The 16,517-nt window shown below is 41.7% G+C and overlaps 1 protein-coding gene across 5 annotated transcripts; it reads right to left on the bottom strand.

Annotated features, from left to right (window-relative positions):
* Nucleotides 1–848: 848 nt before the first annotated feature.
* Nucleotides 849–16,477, bottom strand: mesh (sushi domain containing 2 mesh). 5 transcript variants are annotated; one of them, XM_086976957.1, is made up of 18 exons: nucleotides 16,259–16,477; nucleotides 8,708–8,941; nucleotides 8,140–8,289; nucleotides 7,829–8,028; nucleotides 7,430–7,577; nucleotides 7,125–7,256; nucleotides 6,553–6,745; nucleotides 6,092–6,376; nucleotides 5,518–5,869; nucleotides 5,162–5,308; nucleotides 4,423–4,661; nucleotides 3,663–4,175; nucleotides 3,333–3,469; nucleotides 3,023–3,152; nucleotides 2,646–2,800; nucleotides 2,129–2,429; nucleotides 1,679–1,826; nucleotides 849–1,460 (listed from the first exon to the last, which is right to left on the bottom strand). In XM_086976957.1, the coding sequence occupies exons 1-18, from the start codon at nucleotides 16,460–16,462 to the stop codon at nucleotides 1,352–1,354; spliced, it is 3,777 nt and encodes a 1,258-aa protein (XP_086833083.1). In that variant the 5' UTR covers nucleotides 16,463–16,477; the 3' UTR covers nucleotides 849–1,351. The 5 variants fall into 5 exon arrangements, with proteins under 5 accessions (XP_086833083.1, XP_086833084.1, XP_022648361.1 ...); XM_086976958.1 differs by having other exon boundaries at nucleotides 8,708–8,962; nucleotides 16,259–16,386; XM_022792626.2 differs by lacking the exon at nucleotides 16,259–16,477 and adding an exon at nucleotides 16,055–16,252 and having other exon boundaries at nucleotides 8,708–8,962.
* Nucleotides 16,478–16,517: the final 40 nt, after the last annotated feature.

The following is a 16,517-nucleotide window of genomic DNA, read 5'->3' as shown; positions in this document are numbered from 1 at the left end:
TTAGAATTCAAAATTTGGTTAGTTATTATAGGTTATTCGGTGAAGTTATAATAAGTAAGCGATTCTACCTACAAAACGCTATCCCTATAGGAAAATTCGGTGCGTGAAATCCTCGGAATATTTTTGTAAACTATCCGGTAAGTCGTTCACGTAATAAGTAAATGGCCAACCCATTATCGGCAGAATGATTTAGTTGGTTGAATAAAATGTACTGACCCAAGTTATGGCGAAGTACTCAGTCGACGAAATCTAGGTACAGGTGAGGAACTGATCATAATTATCTACTATATTGTTTTTTCAGGACGAGGTGAGTGAATTTGTTTGTTAAATCATCAACTATAGGTATGGTATCACCTACAGTACAGAACGAGTGCTTTGAAATTACAGATCGCCAACAGTGTCCTCTCCTTCGTTCATCGATACGTCTCTATCTGTCATTTGGATTTGTTTGTTTTCTCAGCCATTTTTTCCGAGCCATATTTTTTCAGCCGAAGTAAATTGATGGCTTTCAGATCAAGATCGAATCCAGCAATGTAAGATTGCCTCATATTGCGGACAAGATGTTCATTTAACGCAAATCATACTGTCAAGTAAGACCCCTCACAAAATATCTTGCGAGTCGACAGTTGACATTATAGAAAATGCGTATATTAGTAGAAAAGTTACCCTCTTTTTAACGTAACTTTTTTATCAAGCATCTTACGTAAATAGCAATCAGCTTTTTTTTCGGATATTCCACTCGAGTTAAGTTCAAGCTGACTGAGCGTGCTTAACCTATCTACCAGCTGCGCACTTCAGAGTTCGTCATTCATGACGAATGAGAATATCATGACGTAAACACATATGAATGGTAATAATATAGAAAACTAAATAAATAGTGTTTATTTCTTCTCGTTAACTTTTCATCTATTTACGTGTTTGTTAGGCTAAATAAATTGGAAAATCCAGATAGAGAATTGTTATCGCGCGGCGGATTATATTCGTCCTTCGAGGGACAAGCGCCAGGATATGCTGGCTTCATCGCACATTTGAGCGTGTCTCGTGCGTATGGGTTGACACCGTGGCTGCATGGGCCTTAAGGTGTAGACTAGGGTTCAATGGGTATTCGGTGCTACGTCAAGGTAGATGTCGAGTATCTGACTAGAAACTCGTTTATATTCGGCAGTATTTCGGTCGTTCATAGCAATACTTTTCAAAGTAGTAACGCAATGTTATTATAGGATCTATATTTTTTGTCGCTCTATATACACTTTCAGTAGACTTCATTTGACTGTGATTGTATAGTTTACTAAGGTGCTCTCTGTCAATAGAAGTCGCCTTATTGGGGATAATGGCCTAGCAGGTAACCTTATTATGGGTTGACAGCTTGTTCTGAGGGGCGTTGTGCTGGTCGATACGCCCCTCGAGGGTTACCTTGAGGCTCATCTTGTAGAGGCATCTTTTCCATAAAGGTTTGGTGCCTGCAACATTGCGATTTACAGCAAATGCATATTATTGTCCTGCTTTAGCGAGCTTCGTTTTTATACGGCTAACGGGATCCAGAGGAGCGACGAACTTCAGGCACCAGTATACATGGTGAATATACACAAATAGATTACAAAACTGGCTATATTCATTTAACCTGCTGGTAGTTACTATAAATTTTAACTATAATTACCAAAATAAAAAAATCACTCACAGTCCTTGCTCCTTCGTGTTATAATCGCCTTTTTCCTCACGACTGCCCAAGTGGCAGAAGCAGAAGTAAACGAAGCAAATGAGCAGAACTGTTGGAAGGAAGATTCCCAACGCAATAGCAACCATCGATGTAATATGCACACGAGTACCTGAAGTGCGAGGTATTGTGGTTAGCAAAATTGTTATTGTATATTGTGTATTGTATTGTGTATATTGGTTAGCAAAAAAAAAAAAAACAAACAAATACACGTATTGTTCACACTTATCCTATGGATTAGAAGTAGAAAAGTTTAAACAATATGGCTACAAACATAGCAGCACATACTTGCGCAGATGGCTATAAGTATTCGGTCCGAGTTACCTTAGCAGACAGCTTAACACTGATCGTAACGCCAAAAATCACTTCCCTTACTTAAAGCAAAAAGGGAAGCATGACTCAATCCGAACTTACTCTTGCACGAGGCGTTCTCTCCCCATGACCACAAACCCGTCTCTTTACACTGACGGTATTCGTGACCGTATAAACGGTAGCCCTCCTGGCATGTAAAACGAACAGTCTTGCCTACGAAGTTTCTGATTTCCGATTTCAGTCCGAATGCAGGTTTATCAAGGGCCTGACAACGAATTTCGGTCCGTCTCACCTCCGCAGAAATAACTCGAGCCGATGTTTCAACGAGCTTCGTCGTTGCTGCATAGGATTTGCTTCCAGTCACAATGTAATCAAAGCGACACGCCCGCGATGTTGCACAAATCTATTTAAACAGCAAATATTAATAAGAACAAACATTTACCGACGTCCTGCTAGTTCCTGCCCAAAAATGCACAGGATATAATGCCTGTCGGATCGATACTGTCGTTTTTGGTAAATGTTTGAAAGTATACATGGACGAAAGTCCATCCAGCGTTCAGTTACATGTAACTAAATGTTAAGCAGCTTAGGGAAACGAAAACTATGAAAGGGTGCCTACTTCCTCCAGATCCCGTTCGCGAAAGGTGGCATTTAAAGGAACTGTGATTTCCCGTGAAGATACAGAGAGCGGTCGAAAGTATACATTGTCATAATGGCCAAATTTATATCCAAACAGTTGATGATTGAATAGTGATGCTGATTCGTTAAGTCGATCTGAAAAGAACACAACAAATCTACTTTCTTTTTAGCGTGTCTCAGTAGTGGTACAAGTTTGAAAGCCAAACGTTATTCATCATTGCATAGCAGTATACGTAGGGAATTGCAATCAATTTTGCCTACGTCTCTTACGTTATATAAAACGCGTTAGTTTGCATAGGGAGCGCTAGTGCACAAAAGGATTGCCCCCGGCTGACTGAACGAGATGCCCTGACTTACGCCTGTTTCCGAATTCGCTATCTGTTTCGATGTCGGTTTGACTCGCAAAGTTTCCGAAGTCTCGTTGATCGCCAGATAAATCGTTGCCTGCTCGATTATCCCAGCTTCCTAGCAAACCGCTCGTGATATTCTGTAATTACGCAAGGTGAACGATCACAAGTAACCGTGCACTTACACAAATACGCGCGTATAAGTGTATGTTTAAGCCATTATACAGCGAATCGTACAAAGCATATCGGCTCAAACAGGGACTGTAACACGTAACGGTCACTGCACAAGTCAGGATAGCACAGCCGCTCAAAGTACTTACCACGAACTCGATAGGCAGGAACACATTCAGAACAAGCTGCTCGTTGACCACACTGACTTCAACTCCGGCGCCTGAGTCAAACATGGCTACGATCTTCGACATATTGTAATAGCCAGTAGGCTGGTAAATTGATACGCCTATGAAACAAAAAAATGTGGACTCGAAATTTTTACACGTTCTTGGGCTTATATTTGCCTATTTATTAGCACATGCAAAAAGAGCCGCAGGCGCAGCTCAGATGGGAACATCAATTAACGTAATGTACGTCATACTCATAGAAACATATGGCGGTTTCCATCACAGCACTTCTACCACGCGGACGACTCGTACCTTTGAAGTTTTGCGTTCTCATTGAGTCGTCCCAGAAGTAGATATACTCATTATCTACAATCAGATACATCTGATACTGCCATCTCGCTACGAGCGGACGAAGGTGGAACTCAACAGTCGATGAGACGTTATCTCGAGCAGCAATACCTGAGAGGTAGGTCCCGTTCATAATAAAGTCAGAAGCATGTTCTCGTTTTCGAGACTCAAATCGACCTTGGATACTGAGTTTGGCTTTTTCGTTGTCAGCATGTACAAGCGAAAATTCGCCGTGTCCATTAAACGTGTAGTTGGTTCCGTCAAATGTGAGGAAATGCGGATCGCCGAAGACTGAGGCGAAGCCAGGCGGCTGGTAGGCGGAACAGTCTTGCGATGTGCGGTACCATTTGTACTTTTGGCACGAACTCGAATCATCTTTATCGGGTTGCCATTGACAACAGGTGAAGAAGGGCATCATGTCAGCCTGCCAGGTAGCAAGGGTTGCCACTTTTGAACGTTGATTGTACGGCAGGATACCTGTATCATAATTGAAAGATAAGTTGTCACGATAAAAATGAGAATCAAATAGCAGTCAGCTTACTAAGAACTGATTACATTTGAAGTAGTTTTTCAGAGGCTGCGATTTTAATGTTCTATCAAGTGTGCTTTCAAGCGTGAATCAGAGCATAGAATTATAATTAAGAACAACATGATTCATTGAACCAGCAATTTCAATAAACAAAGGATTACATCGAGAGCTTCTGTGACGTGATGTAGCTTTTACCGTAACTGAAGTACCGGTGTGGCTTGCCACCATACATGCTGTCTGCAGTGAGGATCAGCTCCCCCTCAGGATCGTAGCAACAAGTTTGTCCGGAACCCCCTATGCTAGGCCGTCCTGACTTGATGCACTGAAAAGCCGTCTTGTAGAACGGATCGCATTTTCGGCTGTACGTATTGCAGAGTGTATCGGGTGCGAAACGGCCCCGATCTAAGTCCGATTGACGCAATGTACATGGGCATCTGAATAAAACAATTTAAACGTTTCACCAGAATAAACTTAACACTACATATGCTTCTAGGCTGAGTCTTCTAATCCCATTATAGGCTAAATACTAATACCGTTCTTTGCTAATCCTGTTCATAACCAATTCCCAGATCATTTGTGGCTGTAGCTGTTGATGCGCTAACAAATCGAAAACGTTAACATCTTCTCTTCGTTACGAAGTTTATTCACTGTGTACTCTAAAGCAAAAAATATTACATGATAGTAGCCGACAATTAGTAGAGCGGGCAGGACAACGAAATGCAATATATGGGGGCGAACTTTACACTTCTTCTTTTTCATTCTTTCTTTATATACGGTTCAGTTAAAACATCTGTAGCTAAAGTAAAAATAATCAATGTACTAATTTGATATAAATAGATACCAAAATATCACACCTCCTGAACTTCTAGAATGGCTTTAGGCCCTATCTCTTAGGGCATCATATCGCAGCTTTTGCCTGGTGAAAAAAACGTACCTCCAGAGTGTGATCGCAAATTTATCTCCTTCTCGTTCATGTTCGAACCAATCGTTGCAAAAAGAATCCTTCCAATATTTGCCAAACTGATATTCCCACTGAGGCCAGAAATACCATGCTAGAGGCATTGGCCGACTCCAGATCATCCTGAAAATGTTTATCGATCAGTTTTTACATTGCTCGTGTCGATCCCGAGGTCGACGATGTCGTTTTGTGGATCCCCCGACATGCCATTATATTCGCATGATTATTTTCCTAAGGTTGGCTTTATATCACGATAATGTTAGCAAGACAGATGCAATAGCGTGTCTAAGGTATATATTTGTTTTAAAACTTGGTTATAAACTTTTACTTACGGAGATTTTTCATCGGTTACTAGATTTGCCAGGTTTGGATTCGTAATATTCACGCTGATAAAGCCAAACTGCAGGCCAAGCTTCTCACGATCGTTAGCGTTTGCGTATCTTGCAAGATTAAGATTTATCTCGCGATCCATTACAGTTGCGGTGCTTAGTTGAGTAATATAAGTTAGGGATGGGTATTCTTGGTTATCTTTAAAGCCCCAAAGATGAATGCCAACTTCTCGATTGTCGTCTAGAAATGACGTCAGCTTGTCGTACTTCCATTGCAGTCTCATGCTTTCAGGTTTCTCCTCTTTATCAGCGTCATTAACAATAAGAATGTCCTCGCTCGCAAGCTCCGGTGGCTCTGATAGAGAAACAACACATACAGTTTTAGTTTCAGGTTCTTGGTAACGTGGCGCATATCATGCGCGTAAATTCAAAAATCAAATCAAATGCACATACGTACCCACTATTGTAGCGTCTGTCTTAAATGAAAGATATGTGCCCCTTGCGAGCAATGGGGCAACTTGTATTCAATAAAAGAAAATGTCACTGCATTGATTTTGTGACGTAACCTTGCACTTACGAATGTAGAAACGACCATAGAAAAAGGCGTCACCTCCATCAATGGTAACAGTGAGATCCACGTAACCATGATAAAATACTTGCGGCATGTAGCACGACACATGATGGCGATTTCGGTAGATGGCCGGAAAACGACCACCACTCATATCCTGAAATTGACATTCTATCTTTGCATGCTTCGGAAAGCATGGTCCTGTTACATTGATCATGGTTCCGCCGAGCATATTGGCGTATTTTGGAAAGAATGATAAACGGAGTCGCTGAGTAACGAGTTGGGGATCCAGCTCTGTAATAGCATTCAGAAAACACGGACATTTTGTCGGACATAAATAGCCTCCTATTAAAGTCTGTGACCAGCTTTATCGTCGCAAGCTCCGATGCGTAATGCGTTTTTCTTTTCATAATTGATAAAAGATTATATATATACACATGTGTGCAACCTATTTTGCAGATGTCTCGTACCCCAGTTGACACATGTTCCTGTATAGATTTCCTCATTGACCTGGAATATGTAACGGCCCTTCATTTGTTCATCTCCGCCTTCTGTAATCTGTGAGACTCGAGGCTGCTGTGAGTACGGGAAGAACTCGTAAGCTCTAGTAGTGTTGCCGGCGTTGAAGCCAATGAACGGATTCAGACCGTTCGTACCGTCTTTCTGTAACCGTGACCAGATACACCAGACCGTGCCGAAAGTCGGCATATTATTATTGCAAAAATACGAAAAGCTCGAACTACACGAACGGAAACAAAAGCTGACCCGGGTGTGATCAGGCAATGATAAATAATCTGGCCACCGAAGTGCGTAGTACCGATATGCTCTGCACCACCAGGTAACGGACTACTAAATTTCCGAAGATCTTTTATTTCGCAGTTAGAGAAAACAATAAATAATAGCTTAAGTTTGAACTAATTAGTTAGCACCCATATCGATACGGTGATATCTATCACGATGTGAATAGGAATGAAGATCAGATGATGCGGAAACATAGACCGTTGTAACAAAATAGATTATCGTCATTGCTCGGAGCAATTACCCGATCTTCAGAAGAGATCCAGTCGATTTTTTCGTAGTTCAGCATAACGTACGATCGGATTTCATCAGAAGCGATGACTATTTGGAACGTGTTGGTCTTCTGTTTCGGGCCACGCCTCTCGAGTTGTGGAACCTGAAGTATTTAGTAGAAGACAGTCAAACGAACCATAACAATGGAACCACCTAATACCGCTTGTATATCCGTATCGGAGAAGTTAGCGTTGATTGAGTGGACGAAAATTATTAGCACGCTATCGTGCAATTGCTCGATACATTCTAGAATCTAGGACGTGAAACAGCTCTTACCGTAGTATTTCTCCAGGTGGCAATGAGCGCAAAGGTCGGCGCAAATCCCTGGGAACCAATCATTCCGCCATTGAAGTCGTCATGAAGTCTACGCTGAAGCCAGCAATCGGTTTTTTCATGGATACTTGTGGGGCAGTTTCGGAGTTCTCTGCACACAATATGACAGTAGTATCAATAAAAATAGCGCAGACAATAATATTAATGCGCCGAAGCTCTAGACGAATATGACTAGGGCGTGGTTATCATAAATTTTTCCCAGAATTTCCGTAAATAGCATCGTCTTTACACGAGACTTGACTTGGTCTGCTCAAATCGAAATTCCAGTTTTTCGTTATCTGGCGATGTAAGTTCAATTTAAGAAATATCCTAGGAGATTTCTGGCCGAATGTATACTCTTACCGGCGCTTTTTAATCTTAACTAGTCGGACGTAAAGCCCAGACTCTGCAACATCCTTGTCGAAGACTTGATAGGTTAGCCATGCTGCGATGATGGCTGGATCCTTCTCGCTGAGCGTGTCAGCAGGCTCCAGCGGGAATCGAACCGGCAGTCGATATTCTTTTGGACCTCCGCCGAAATGCACATAGCCGTTAGTGTGGATCTACATTGGCAGTAAACAATTCCAAGAAGGTCTTTTTAGTAGCCTTTAACTCGAGGTCGATACTGCAGCTGTTGTCATTCTCCCCGATATATTGATATATGACGCACAAACCTTGATATATTTGTAGGCAAATCCAAAATATGGCAGGCGATTGGTGAGTGACATCTCGTGTTCCGGTTTTGATGCATCTACAGGCGAGGAATCATTTCTGTCGTACGGGTACATAAGCATATTTCGAAATTGACTGTATTGCGCAGGTATCTGTTAAGGCATACAAGAAAAGAACACAGTGATAGATTAGTTGAACGAAGAGCTTCAAATGCAAAAAACGTGCACAGGTTCTAGTTAAAGAGGTAGCGATCAATAGAATGGCAATTACTCAGATTAAGTAGTAGTCATCAGCTTGACAGGGCAATTTATTAAGACATATTTTGTTCGCCAGTCACTTGTGCTTGCTAGTTCTGTCACGATATGTTTCGTGTGTCTGTTGACAATCTATCATGCAGCATAACCTCGTTTTATCGCAATATAAAATAATTTCCTTTACACACAATTTGTGTAATATGTGTGCTTATCGTAATATAAGCATATGATACAAAGCACGCATTTACCAATAAAAAACATCTCTTTATACACACCCCTATACTAGAAATCCTTTCCTATCTTCCAGTCTCCTTACCTTGGGATAGTAAGTCGCTTGCTGCGATCGATAATCAGCATTGAAATTGTTTTTTGATTGAGAGGAGACTTCTAACGGTATTAATATTAACACACTGGCTGTGAGAAGGCTGAACGAGAACAGCGAAGGGTCTAAGTCCCGCCCGACTGCTGCTTTAAGACCGCCCATTTTGTTACCACAAACGACGCCGCCGATCTTCTTCTGCAGAGATCTTATCGGTCCTTTTTGACGAAGCTAGGTTATAAAAAACATTAACTGAAATGTTAATTGTAAACAAAATCTAGGTTACTGGAAACTGTGTACAAGCATACATCTTGTCGTTTTCGATCGAAACAAACCAAGATAGAATAGAAACGAAAGCTCCATTAACAAATGACGAAAATACCTGAATATTCTATAGTACAGCAGCAGCAGACTCTAATTGAGCTCATTAAATCGACTTTAGAACGGAATATCACTGTTTTTCCAACTCCGAATGCCTTGCTGATCCTCTGGTAAAGAGGTCGTAAGACTCGTGTTCAAAATCAAACTGGTTAAACTAAGGCCTTTTTTAAGCGCGTATTTTTCTACCATTGAAATAATATGATACTATGTACCAGCCGCTACCCTTTACGAAATTCAGCTAGCAGCTCGTTATGTAGTAAGATCTTTTCAATTTAGGCGGTTCTGAATACATCAAATAGTTCCATTACCATAATGATACAACGGTAAGATGTTTGCCTACTAGCCGAAAGAGTACAAATATTAGCTAGCTTTGAATCGATGTACACACACCTGGATCCTTCACCAGAAATCCAGTGAAATTTAACAATAGAAAACGCAATGAACATAGTAATATCTACTCCTCGTGATCGTTTGTATGGGGCATGCTACCTTAAGTGGTCCTTGCTAGGACAGCGGTGCCATAGAAAATATAGTCGAGAAAGAGCTTTTGATTCTCTCGTCTTGAATGAGATTTTCCATCAACTTTAAGCGGCTTGTGTCATGACGAGAAGCATTTTCTAAAGCGATGCTTAACTACAGGAGCAAACTGGAAACTCTAATTTATGCCTAAGCGGATTCTTAAGCTCGCTCTAGGCCATTATTATGCTATTTTCCGATCCAATACAGGCACTAATTCACTTCTTAACAGACGAATAGTAGATCTCAAATATTCCGTAACGTTCTTAACGACTCTATGATCGATTCTTTTTTACGTTAAAATTTCGCTGTTTAGTGATGCAATAAAACTAGGACACACGACGTAATTACAAGTATGTTGGTCACACGTTATTTTGAGCTGATTTTTCGAACACGTAATAGTTGTGCATCAGCTCAGGTTGGATAGGAAGGTAGGCCACTCTACCCTCTACTCACTTCGCTTGCTGGCATAATAATAACATATGTATTCAGAACCTGTAATAATTCACGCATAAAAAATATACCGAGATAGGTTTGCTGTATATTAGTAAACTATAATATACCGGCTTTCCATGATCTCAACAAACGTGCGGTTTTCATTACGATGATGTAAACTAATCTTGTATAATCACTACGAGTAACTGCTGCGACCCTGTCAGTCAAATCTACACAGAGATCTAAGTGAAAATAACGGATGTAATTTAAAAGTTAATTAATTTATTTACATAATAATACACTTCGTGTTGTTATTCTGCTGTTTTTTTTTTTGCTGTAGATAACGGTCCCTGTCTTGCTGCATGGTTCAAACTGTCCGAAGTGCTTTCGTATTGCCTGTAAGGCGCCTTCGATCAACGTTTTGGCAAAAGTTCGTCCTAAAAACGTTACGCGGCCCCTCTGTTTGATTTCAGTTATACATTAACAGTTGGCTCACCGCTATAGACTGACTCTGGCAATCGTCTAGGTGACATGTATCCACAATGGTAGATCCGGTTATTGATACGCAGGCAATTTGTAAGCAACAAAATAATCCCAGTCGAATCAGTATGAACTGTTCTTATGAGTGCCGTCGTCAAGCCATGTTTTGTTCTTGTATTTAGGTTCTCGAGTGATTGATTGCCAAACTAGTGGTACCTGCCACTTACAACTCCAGCCATTGCCCTCAACCGCAAGAGTGATTTATCTATTTATTTAGCACATTTAACCAAAGCAATGATAAAACTTTGCATTCATCATTTATTCTTAATCGTTCGTGTACGCAGAACACAACATGATCCTTCAATCTAACGATCCTTCTTGATCCGATCATGTAGTCGATCCATGATCTCAAGGCTCCGGAAAGGTCCAGCAGAGTCGAGCGAGCGGCCAGTTTGTCCAAAGATCATCTTGAAGCCCATATCAGTGAAATAGTTCACGAGCACACGGGTCATCTTAATAAAAATCACGTCCCACTCGGCTTGTTCAAACATCCGCATAAATCCACCAAGAAACTGTCGTGACTGCACTGCGCGTCGAGCACGCACATGGGTAGGGTTAACTTGGTTAGAAGCGGGCTGCATAAAAGTTATCTCACTTCGATCGGTACTATCATCATTGTACCGCACCAGTGAACCTAGCACTGAGGGTACGATAATAAGTAGTATGATTAACAGCTTCGCTAGCAGACTGGAACAGAGACACATCATCGTGCCAAAGTCAGCTGAACGTTTGAACTGTCTAAGTTTTCCGCGATGGCTGGCTTGTTGTTGCTATTACTGCGCGCCGATGGCAGTTTGTCGGTGATACTGGATCGTTCGGTTCGGCCAATTGAACGAAGTCGGGCGATGAAGACGAACGCTTCAACAGGACCAGCATTAATGGATCACAGCTGTGCGGGGTGCGCGCTTTAGCAGCGCGTCACCTCTTTGCATCGCTACGGCATCGGCGACCGCAACGGTAATGATACAACCGACGATGTCTGCCTTCTCGTCTGTGGTGAAGTCCAGTCCTGACAAGAAAGTGGGGTCTAGGTGCCTCCTGGTTCGCAGTGGCTACGCGCGAAGTCATGCCATCGCATCTGACTAGCTGAAGACTAACTGATATAGCTGAGCATAAAACAGCATTGGTAACCTAGCGTCAGTTTATCCGAATTCGAATGACTCTTGTTCACTAGTCCTTCTCCCGCCTTCTACGGTTCTTGCTTTCTACTATAGCTATATGCTCCGTGTTCGACGTTCGTATTTCGTTCCTGCTTGGTGCCAGCAGTCATTTCAGCTTTGCATTTTAAATCAGCTGTCAGCTGGGGTCAGCGTGTTGGCCTACGCCAAGTGTTTCTTATACTATTAGCTAGCACATATTAATATGTTTCAAATTTTTGCGGCGCTAGCTAGCAAGCAAACAAGCAAGCAATATGTATGGATGCCTTCACGAACGATTCCATGTACCGATCGAATGCTCAATATTCCAAACTCTTTCGTTCTGCCTGGTGTCCTCCTTCTATAATCCGGCTAGAAAGAGTCGATTCCGACATCCATTCCACACGAAAACTAAGACAACGTACATATCACAATAGAAATAATTTATACATTAAAATGTAGGCATTTATATTTCGTAGCAGTGGCGCAAAGAGACATATCACCGTATATCTGTGACGTCGCCTAGCTTTCACAAAACCGGTATTTTTTTTTATTGTTGCAGGTATTTTTTTTATAATCATAACGAAACAGAAAAAGGCTCCGGTAGCTTAATTCTTCTACGACAATCTCAATACATTTGTCAGTAGTGCATCCGCAATTGATTACGTTGACCCAATCCCCACAACCATAGTACTTCGATTTATAATCACTGCTGTGTAAAGAAAAAAAAAAAAAGAAAAAACGATTCGATTGAAGATCAGAAAAGAACAAAAATACTCACGTGAGCTAAACGATCAACAGCTATATTAGTCACAAAAAAGTTAGCTTAAGAAAACTTGTTGGATCCGTCTTGCTGCCAGTGAAATCGACGCTAAGTTCTGGTAGGGCCCCCTAGTGCTTCGTGAGAGCGCCGAAAGACCAATATTTCTTGCGTCTGTCTTCGTGCCACTGACGTAATCGAGCAAACGCTTTTTTTTAGCATCGCTTCATTCGTTTTTCCTTTGCTTATAATTCTATTTTCCCCTGGTGACGATCGTTCAGCCATTTACTGGGTCAACTGGCTATAATGCGGCCAAATATGCCGGAAAGATCGATACAATCAAATTATGTTAAATTGCCGAAACACATTTTCTATGCTGTTACCAATTAAAACGTTTGCTAATAAACTGAAGATTAAAAAACGAGCCTCTGAAGCAGTCAGTAAACGCAAGCAGTCTGGTAATTGTAACTGTCGCCGCCTATTGGAATCGTATACGAGTAACGCCGGCCCTGATCGAAAAGCACGCATGTGCTAGATACCGTTTTGTATGTAGCTCGCAGACTCGTCAATGGAGCCAATGTTATTAAATTTGACGGTTTGTACATTTAGGTACATTTAGGTTGGTAATATATATATATATATACACCGGGCGAAGCAAAGTCTTCTGGCAGTTCGACCGACTTCACTTAACACGTATGAAAAAAAAAACAAAGAGATACGTAAATTTTGGCAGTAAAGAGCGTATTTAATTGTAGAACTATGTTTTTTTGGAACATCATTGTCATTTCTATGCTCTTCCAATAATGCCGCGCCGACAACGTATGTCAAAGATGCACTATCTATAAAAACTATAATTATTCAGATGGTTCGATTGACTGATATCAGAACGTCCTAAAATATGCCTATAATATTATTATTCCATTGTTCGATCCAGTTGACTTTGTTCTTGCGTATTTTTTGCTACGTCACCAGACGGGACCCACGATTAAAGAGCTACTTCTCAAGTCTAATTCATCGTGTAGATATATGAGTATACTATAAGAAATTGACTTGCGACGCTATCTCGTATACTGTGCTTGTTTGTTCTATTTCTGCTTCAGCTTTACTCTCGATGAACAACGCTGTTCTGCAGTGTTTCGTTGTTAAATTTATTCATCCTTCAGACTGGGTCGTTTTGGCATTACGTTAGCTGTGCTATAGTATCGGTGATTCTTCTTCTGATTATCGTACGCGTACCTTTGGTGTGACGGAAGGCGTCTACCATCGAACCGGCGTGCTACATCGGGATCGACAGCATCCTACCAGCAAGCGCCATATAATTTTTTCTGTTGCTTAAAACGCCGTATGAAAGTGAAAGCGTACCCCCCCAGTTATTTACAAGCAGCAGGATAGCTTGTATCTGCTGACTGGCGGCGCAGGGATGAACTCACAGGTAAACGGGTCCAACGTCAACTCTCAACCGGCGCACGTCAAGTGACTAGGATATTTTCGCCTATATATACAGAGTATAGTGCCTCAAGTGCGTTGAGCAGCCACCTCGCGCCGAACGCACTGGTTAGTTTGGAAAAATGGCCACCGACCAAAAGATCTGCAGACAGTGTGATAATGCCGGCGTAGTTGAACGCTAAGCTTCAAATCTGCCGGGTTGTACGGAGCAGACTAGAGGAGTGCCGGAGTACCGGCTGCATTCTAGGACGCAGTCTAATCTAATCATAAATAATGCTCAAGTCAGCAGTTGGTTTTCATTTCGCGATGACTGGTGCAGTGAATCACGCTAGTAACCGACCTTGCGAGCGCTCCTCGCCTGTGACTCCGCTGTGACAAAGGAAGGCATGGACCTCCGTTAGGAGACTCGATGGCAGACGCCGAAAGCAAACGTGTGATTTGGCCACTCGTTGCGAGCCAAAGCGGTATTATCCACCACAGCTATGTGCTCGTAGTCTCGTCGCTCATCTTAGGACAAACAACTGTGTGTTTACAATAAAACAGTCGCTAGATCCACTGATCTGAATGGGTGGGCGATTCCCCACCGATCGGGCATAAAGAAAGACGAATATAAGAATGTAAAAAAAAAAATACATTTATATGACGCACGTTTATGATTTTTACCTTTCATATAATCTCATTCTTGTTGAATTTTTTTCACAAATAAAATTCGGGCCAGGTTATATATGCAGCTAGAAGTATTTAAGAGCATTCGGGTGTTGTATTAATTGCGATACAATTATGTAACAGTGCGGCAAATCGGTCCAATTATAAGTCCCAAAATTGGAAGTGTTTGTAATAAACGAAATTCTTTGAATAAAATGTATGCGATACATTCATCTCCGCTTATTCCGCAGCTCAACCCGATGGCCCCATACAAAAATATCAACACTACACTCTAGCAAGGATATCGCGTCAATTACCATCTGAGTTACGCACAAGAAGGGATCAACATGTAATTATTACCACACGGTTTTCGCCAATAACAGGTGCATAGACATTTATTGACGATGGTTTCAACAAGGGTGATAAGCCATTCGTTATGTGGCAACGTGTGTCGCCAACGGCTCGTTTGGAAGAAGTCCTTCCGCCGGACTCATCGCGAAAAACAACAAACAATGATTGCCCAATGCAAGAACTATCCAGCCCAATAGTGCGCCTAGGAACACGATCTTCAGGAAAGAGTCAATAATTGTCTAATAAGGCAGGAAATAGCGACGAATCCGATATTCGAACTATTTTTTTTTTTTTTTTTCGTTTCTTCTAGAGAACTGCTTAGATGCGTAACGGTATTTGCTAGAACACGGCTGTCATTGCCAAAACAAAAGCCACCCCCGTATCCAACAACATCGTAGTAAACGCTGCCGTTGGGTCACCGCGGCAACTCATTATGCAGTAACCGCACATATATATATATATAGTATTTCCATATTTCTACCTTTTCATACGTTCATTTTCGATTTTTATATGGCTTCATTTAGGGATAACTTGGGGATACAGATAATAGATGGCCCGAGCTAAATTATACGGAAAAACGAATCCAAATATTCAATAACTAAGACATACAAGTGGGTCAAAATTAATATTTGTCTTTACTCCGAACTTCAGGATGCACAAGATACGAGATCTTCAAGTTGGAACACTACTTAAACACTTCATTTTGTAAGTTGATTTGAATTTAAATTAGAACCGAAGTGCGTTCGTCGTGCTCCGTAAAAAGACGTACTACAAAAGTGAAACAAGTTATAATTTTAGTGAGTCACGCCCACTGGTATGTACAAAAGGTACATATTCTTCTCGATTTAACCCAGCAGATCATACAGCTGCAGTAGCTTTGTCAGCACTTAAGTGAATGCACGGAGCGTTTGCGACAATTATCAATAGAGCGTCTTGGGTTTGAAACGTTGCAACCGACAAAACGTATCCCTACTTTTTCCATTGGACCGTACCGTGGAAAACTGAGATCAGAATTGGCCGATATAATTAGTCTCATTACTAACACAGTTGATTTAGTCGATCAACAAGCACTAACAGATGCCCTGATTGCACGGACACGACTAGTCGCCCTTTTTATATGGGCTCCCGCCTCACCTTAAGTCCAAAGAGAAGCAAAAGTCCAAGTTCCAATTTCAGTACACGTTGTTCGTAGCTCTAAACAGCAGAAAGATGCACACGCTTGGGACTCACTGACTCAAAACTCCACGTATTTGAGAAAACTTTTGGATTCCATTTAGAACGACACCAGCCAGCACTCTCTATCGACGACAATTGAAAAAACCTGCAGCTATAGCTTACCTCATGACTGGAGCAGGCCTTGCTGCGGTAGCTGGATGCCGTCTCACAGGTTGCTAATGGGGGGGGGGGGGGGGCACCGAAACGGGGAAGGCAGTGCCTTTGTGAAGCAAAGACAATAGCTCTATTCAGCCACGCCCCTATCATATACGAAGGTGGTTTGAGTGGATGACTACAATGGGACTTGGCCTGCCAACATTGGAGCATGGGAGTTGGGGCGAGGGAAGTGTGGCCGTAATAGTCTACTCTTGACTCATGTATC

Source organism: Varroa destructor, unplaced genomic scaffold (assembly GCF_002443255.2).
Source record: "Varroa destructor unplaced genomic scaffold, Vdes_3.0 BEIS01000001.1, whole genome shotgun sequence".
Classification (NCBI taxonomy): domain Eukaryota; kingdom Metazoa; phylum Arthropoda; class Arachnida; order Mesostigmata; family Varroidae; genus Varroa; species Varroa destructor.
This window is presented reverse-complemented; position numbering and strand designations above follow the sequence as displayed.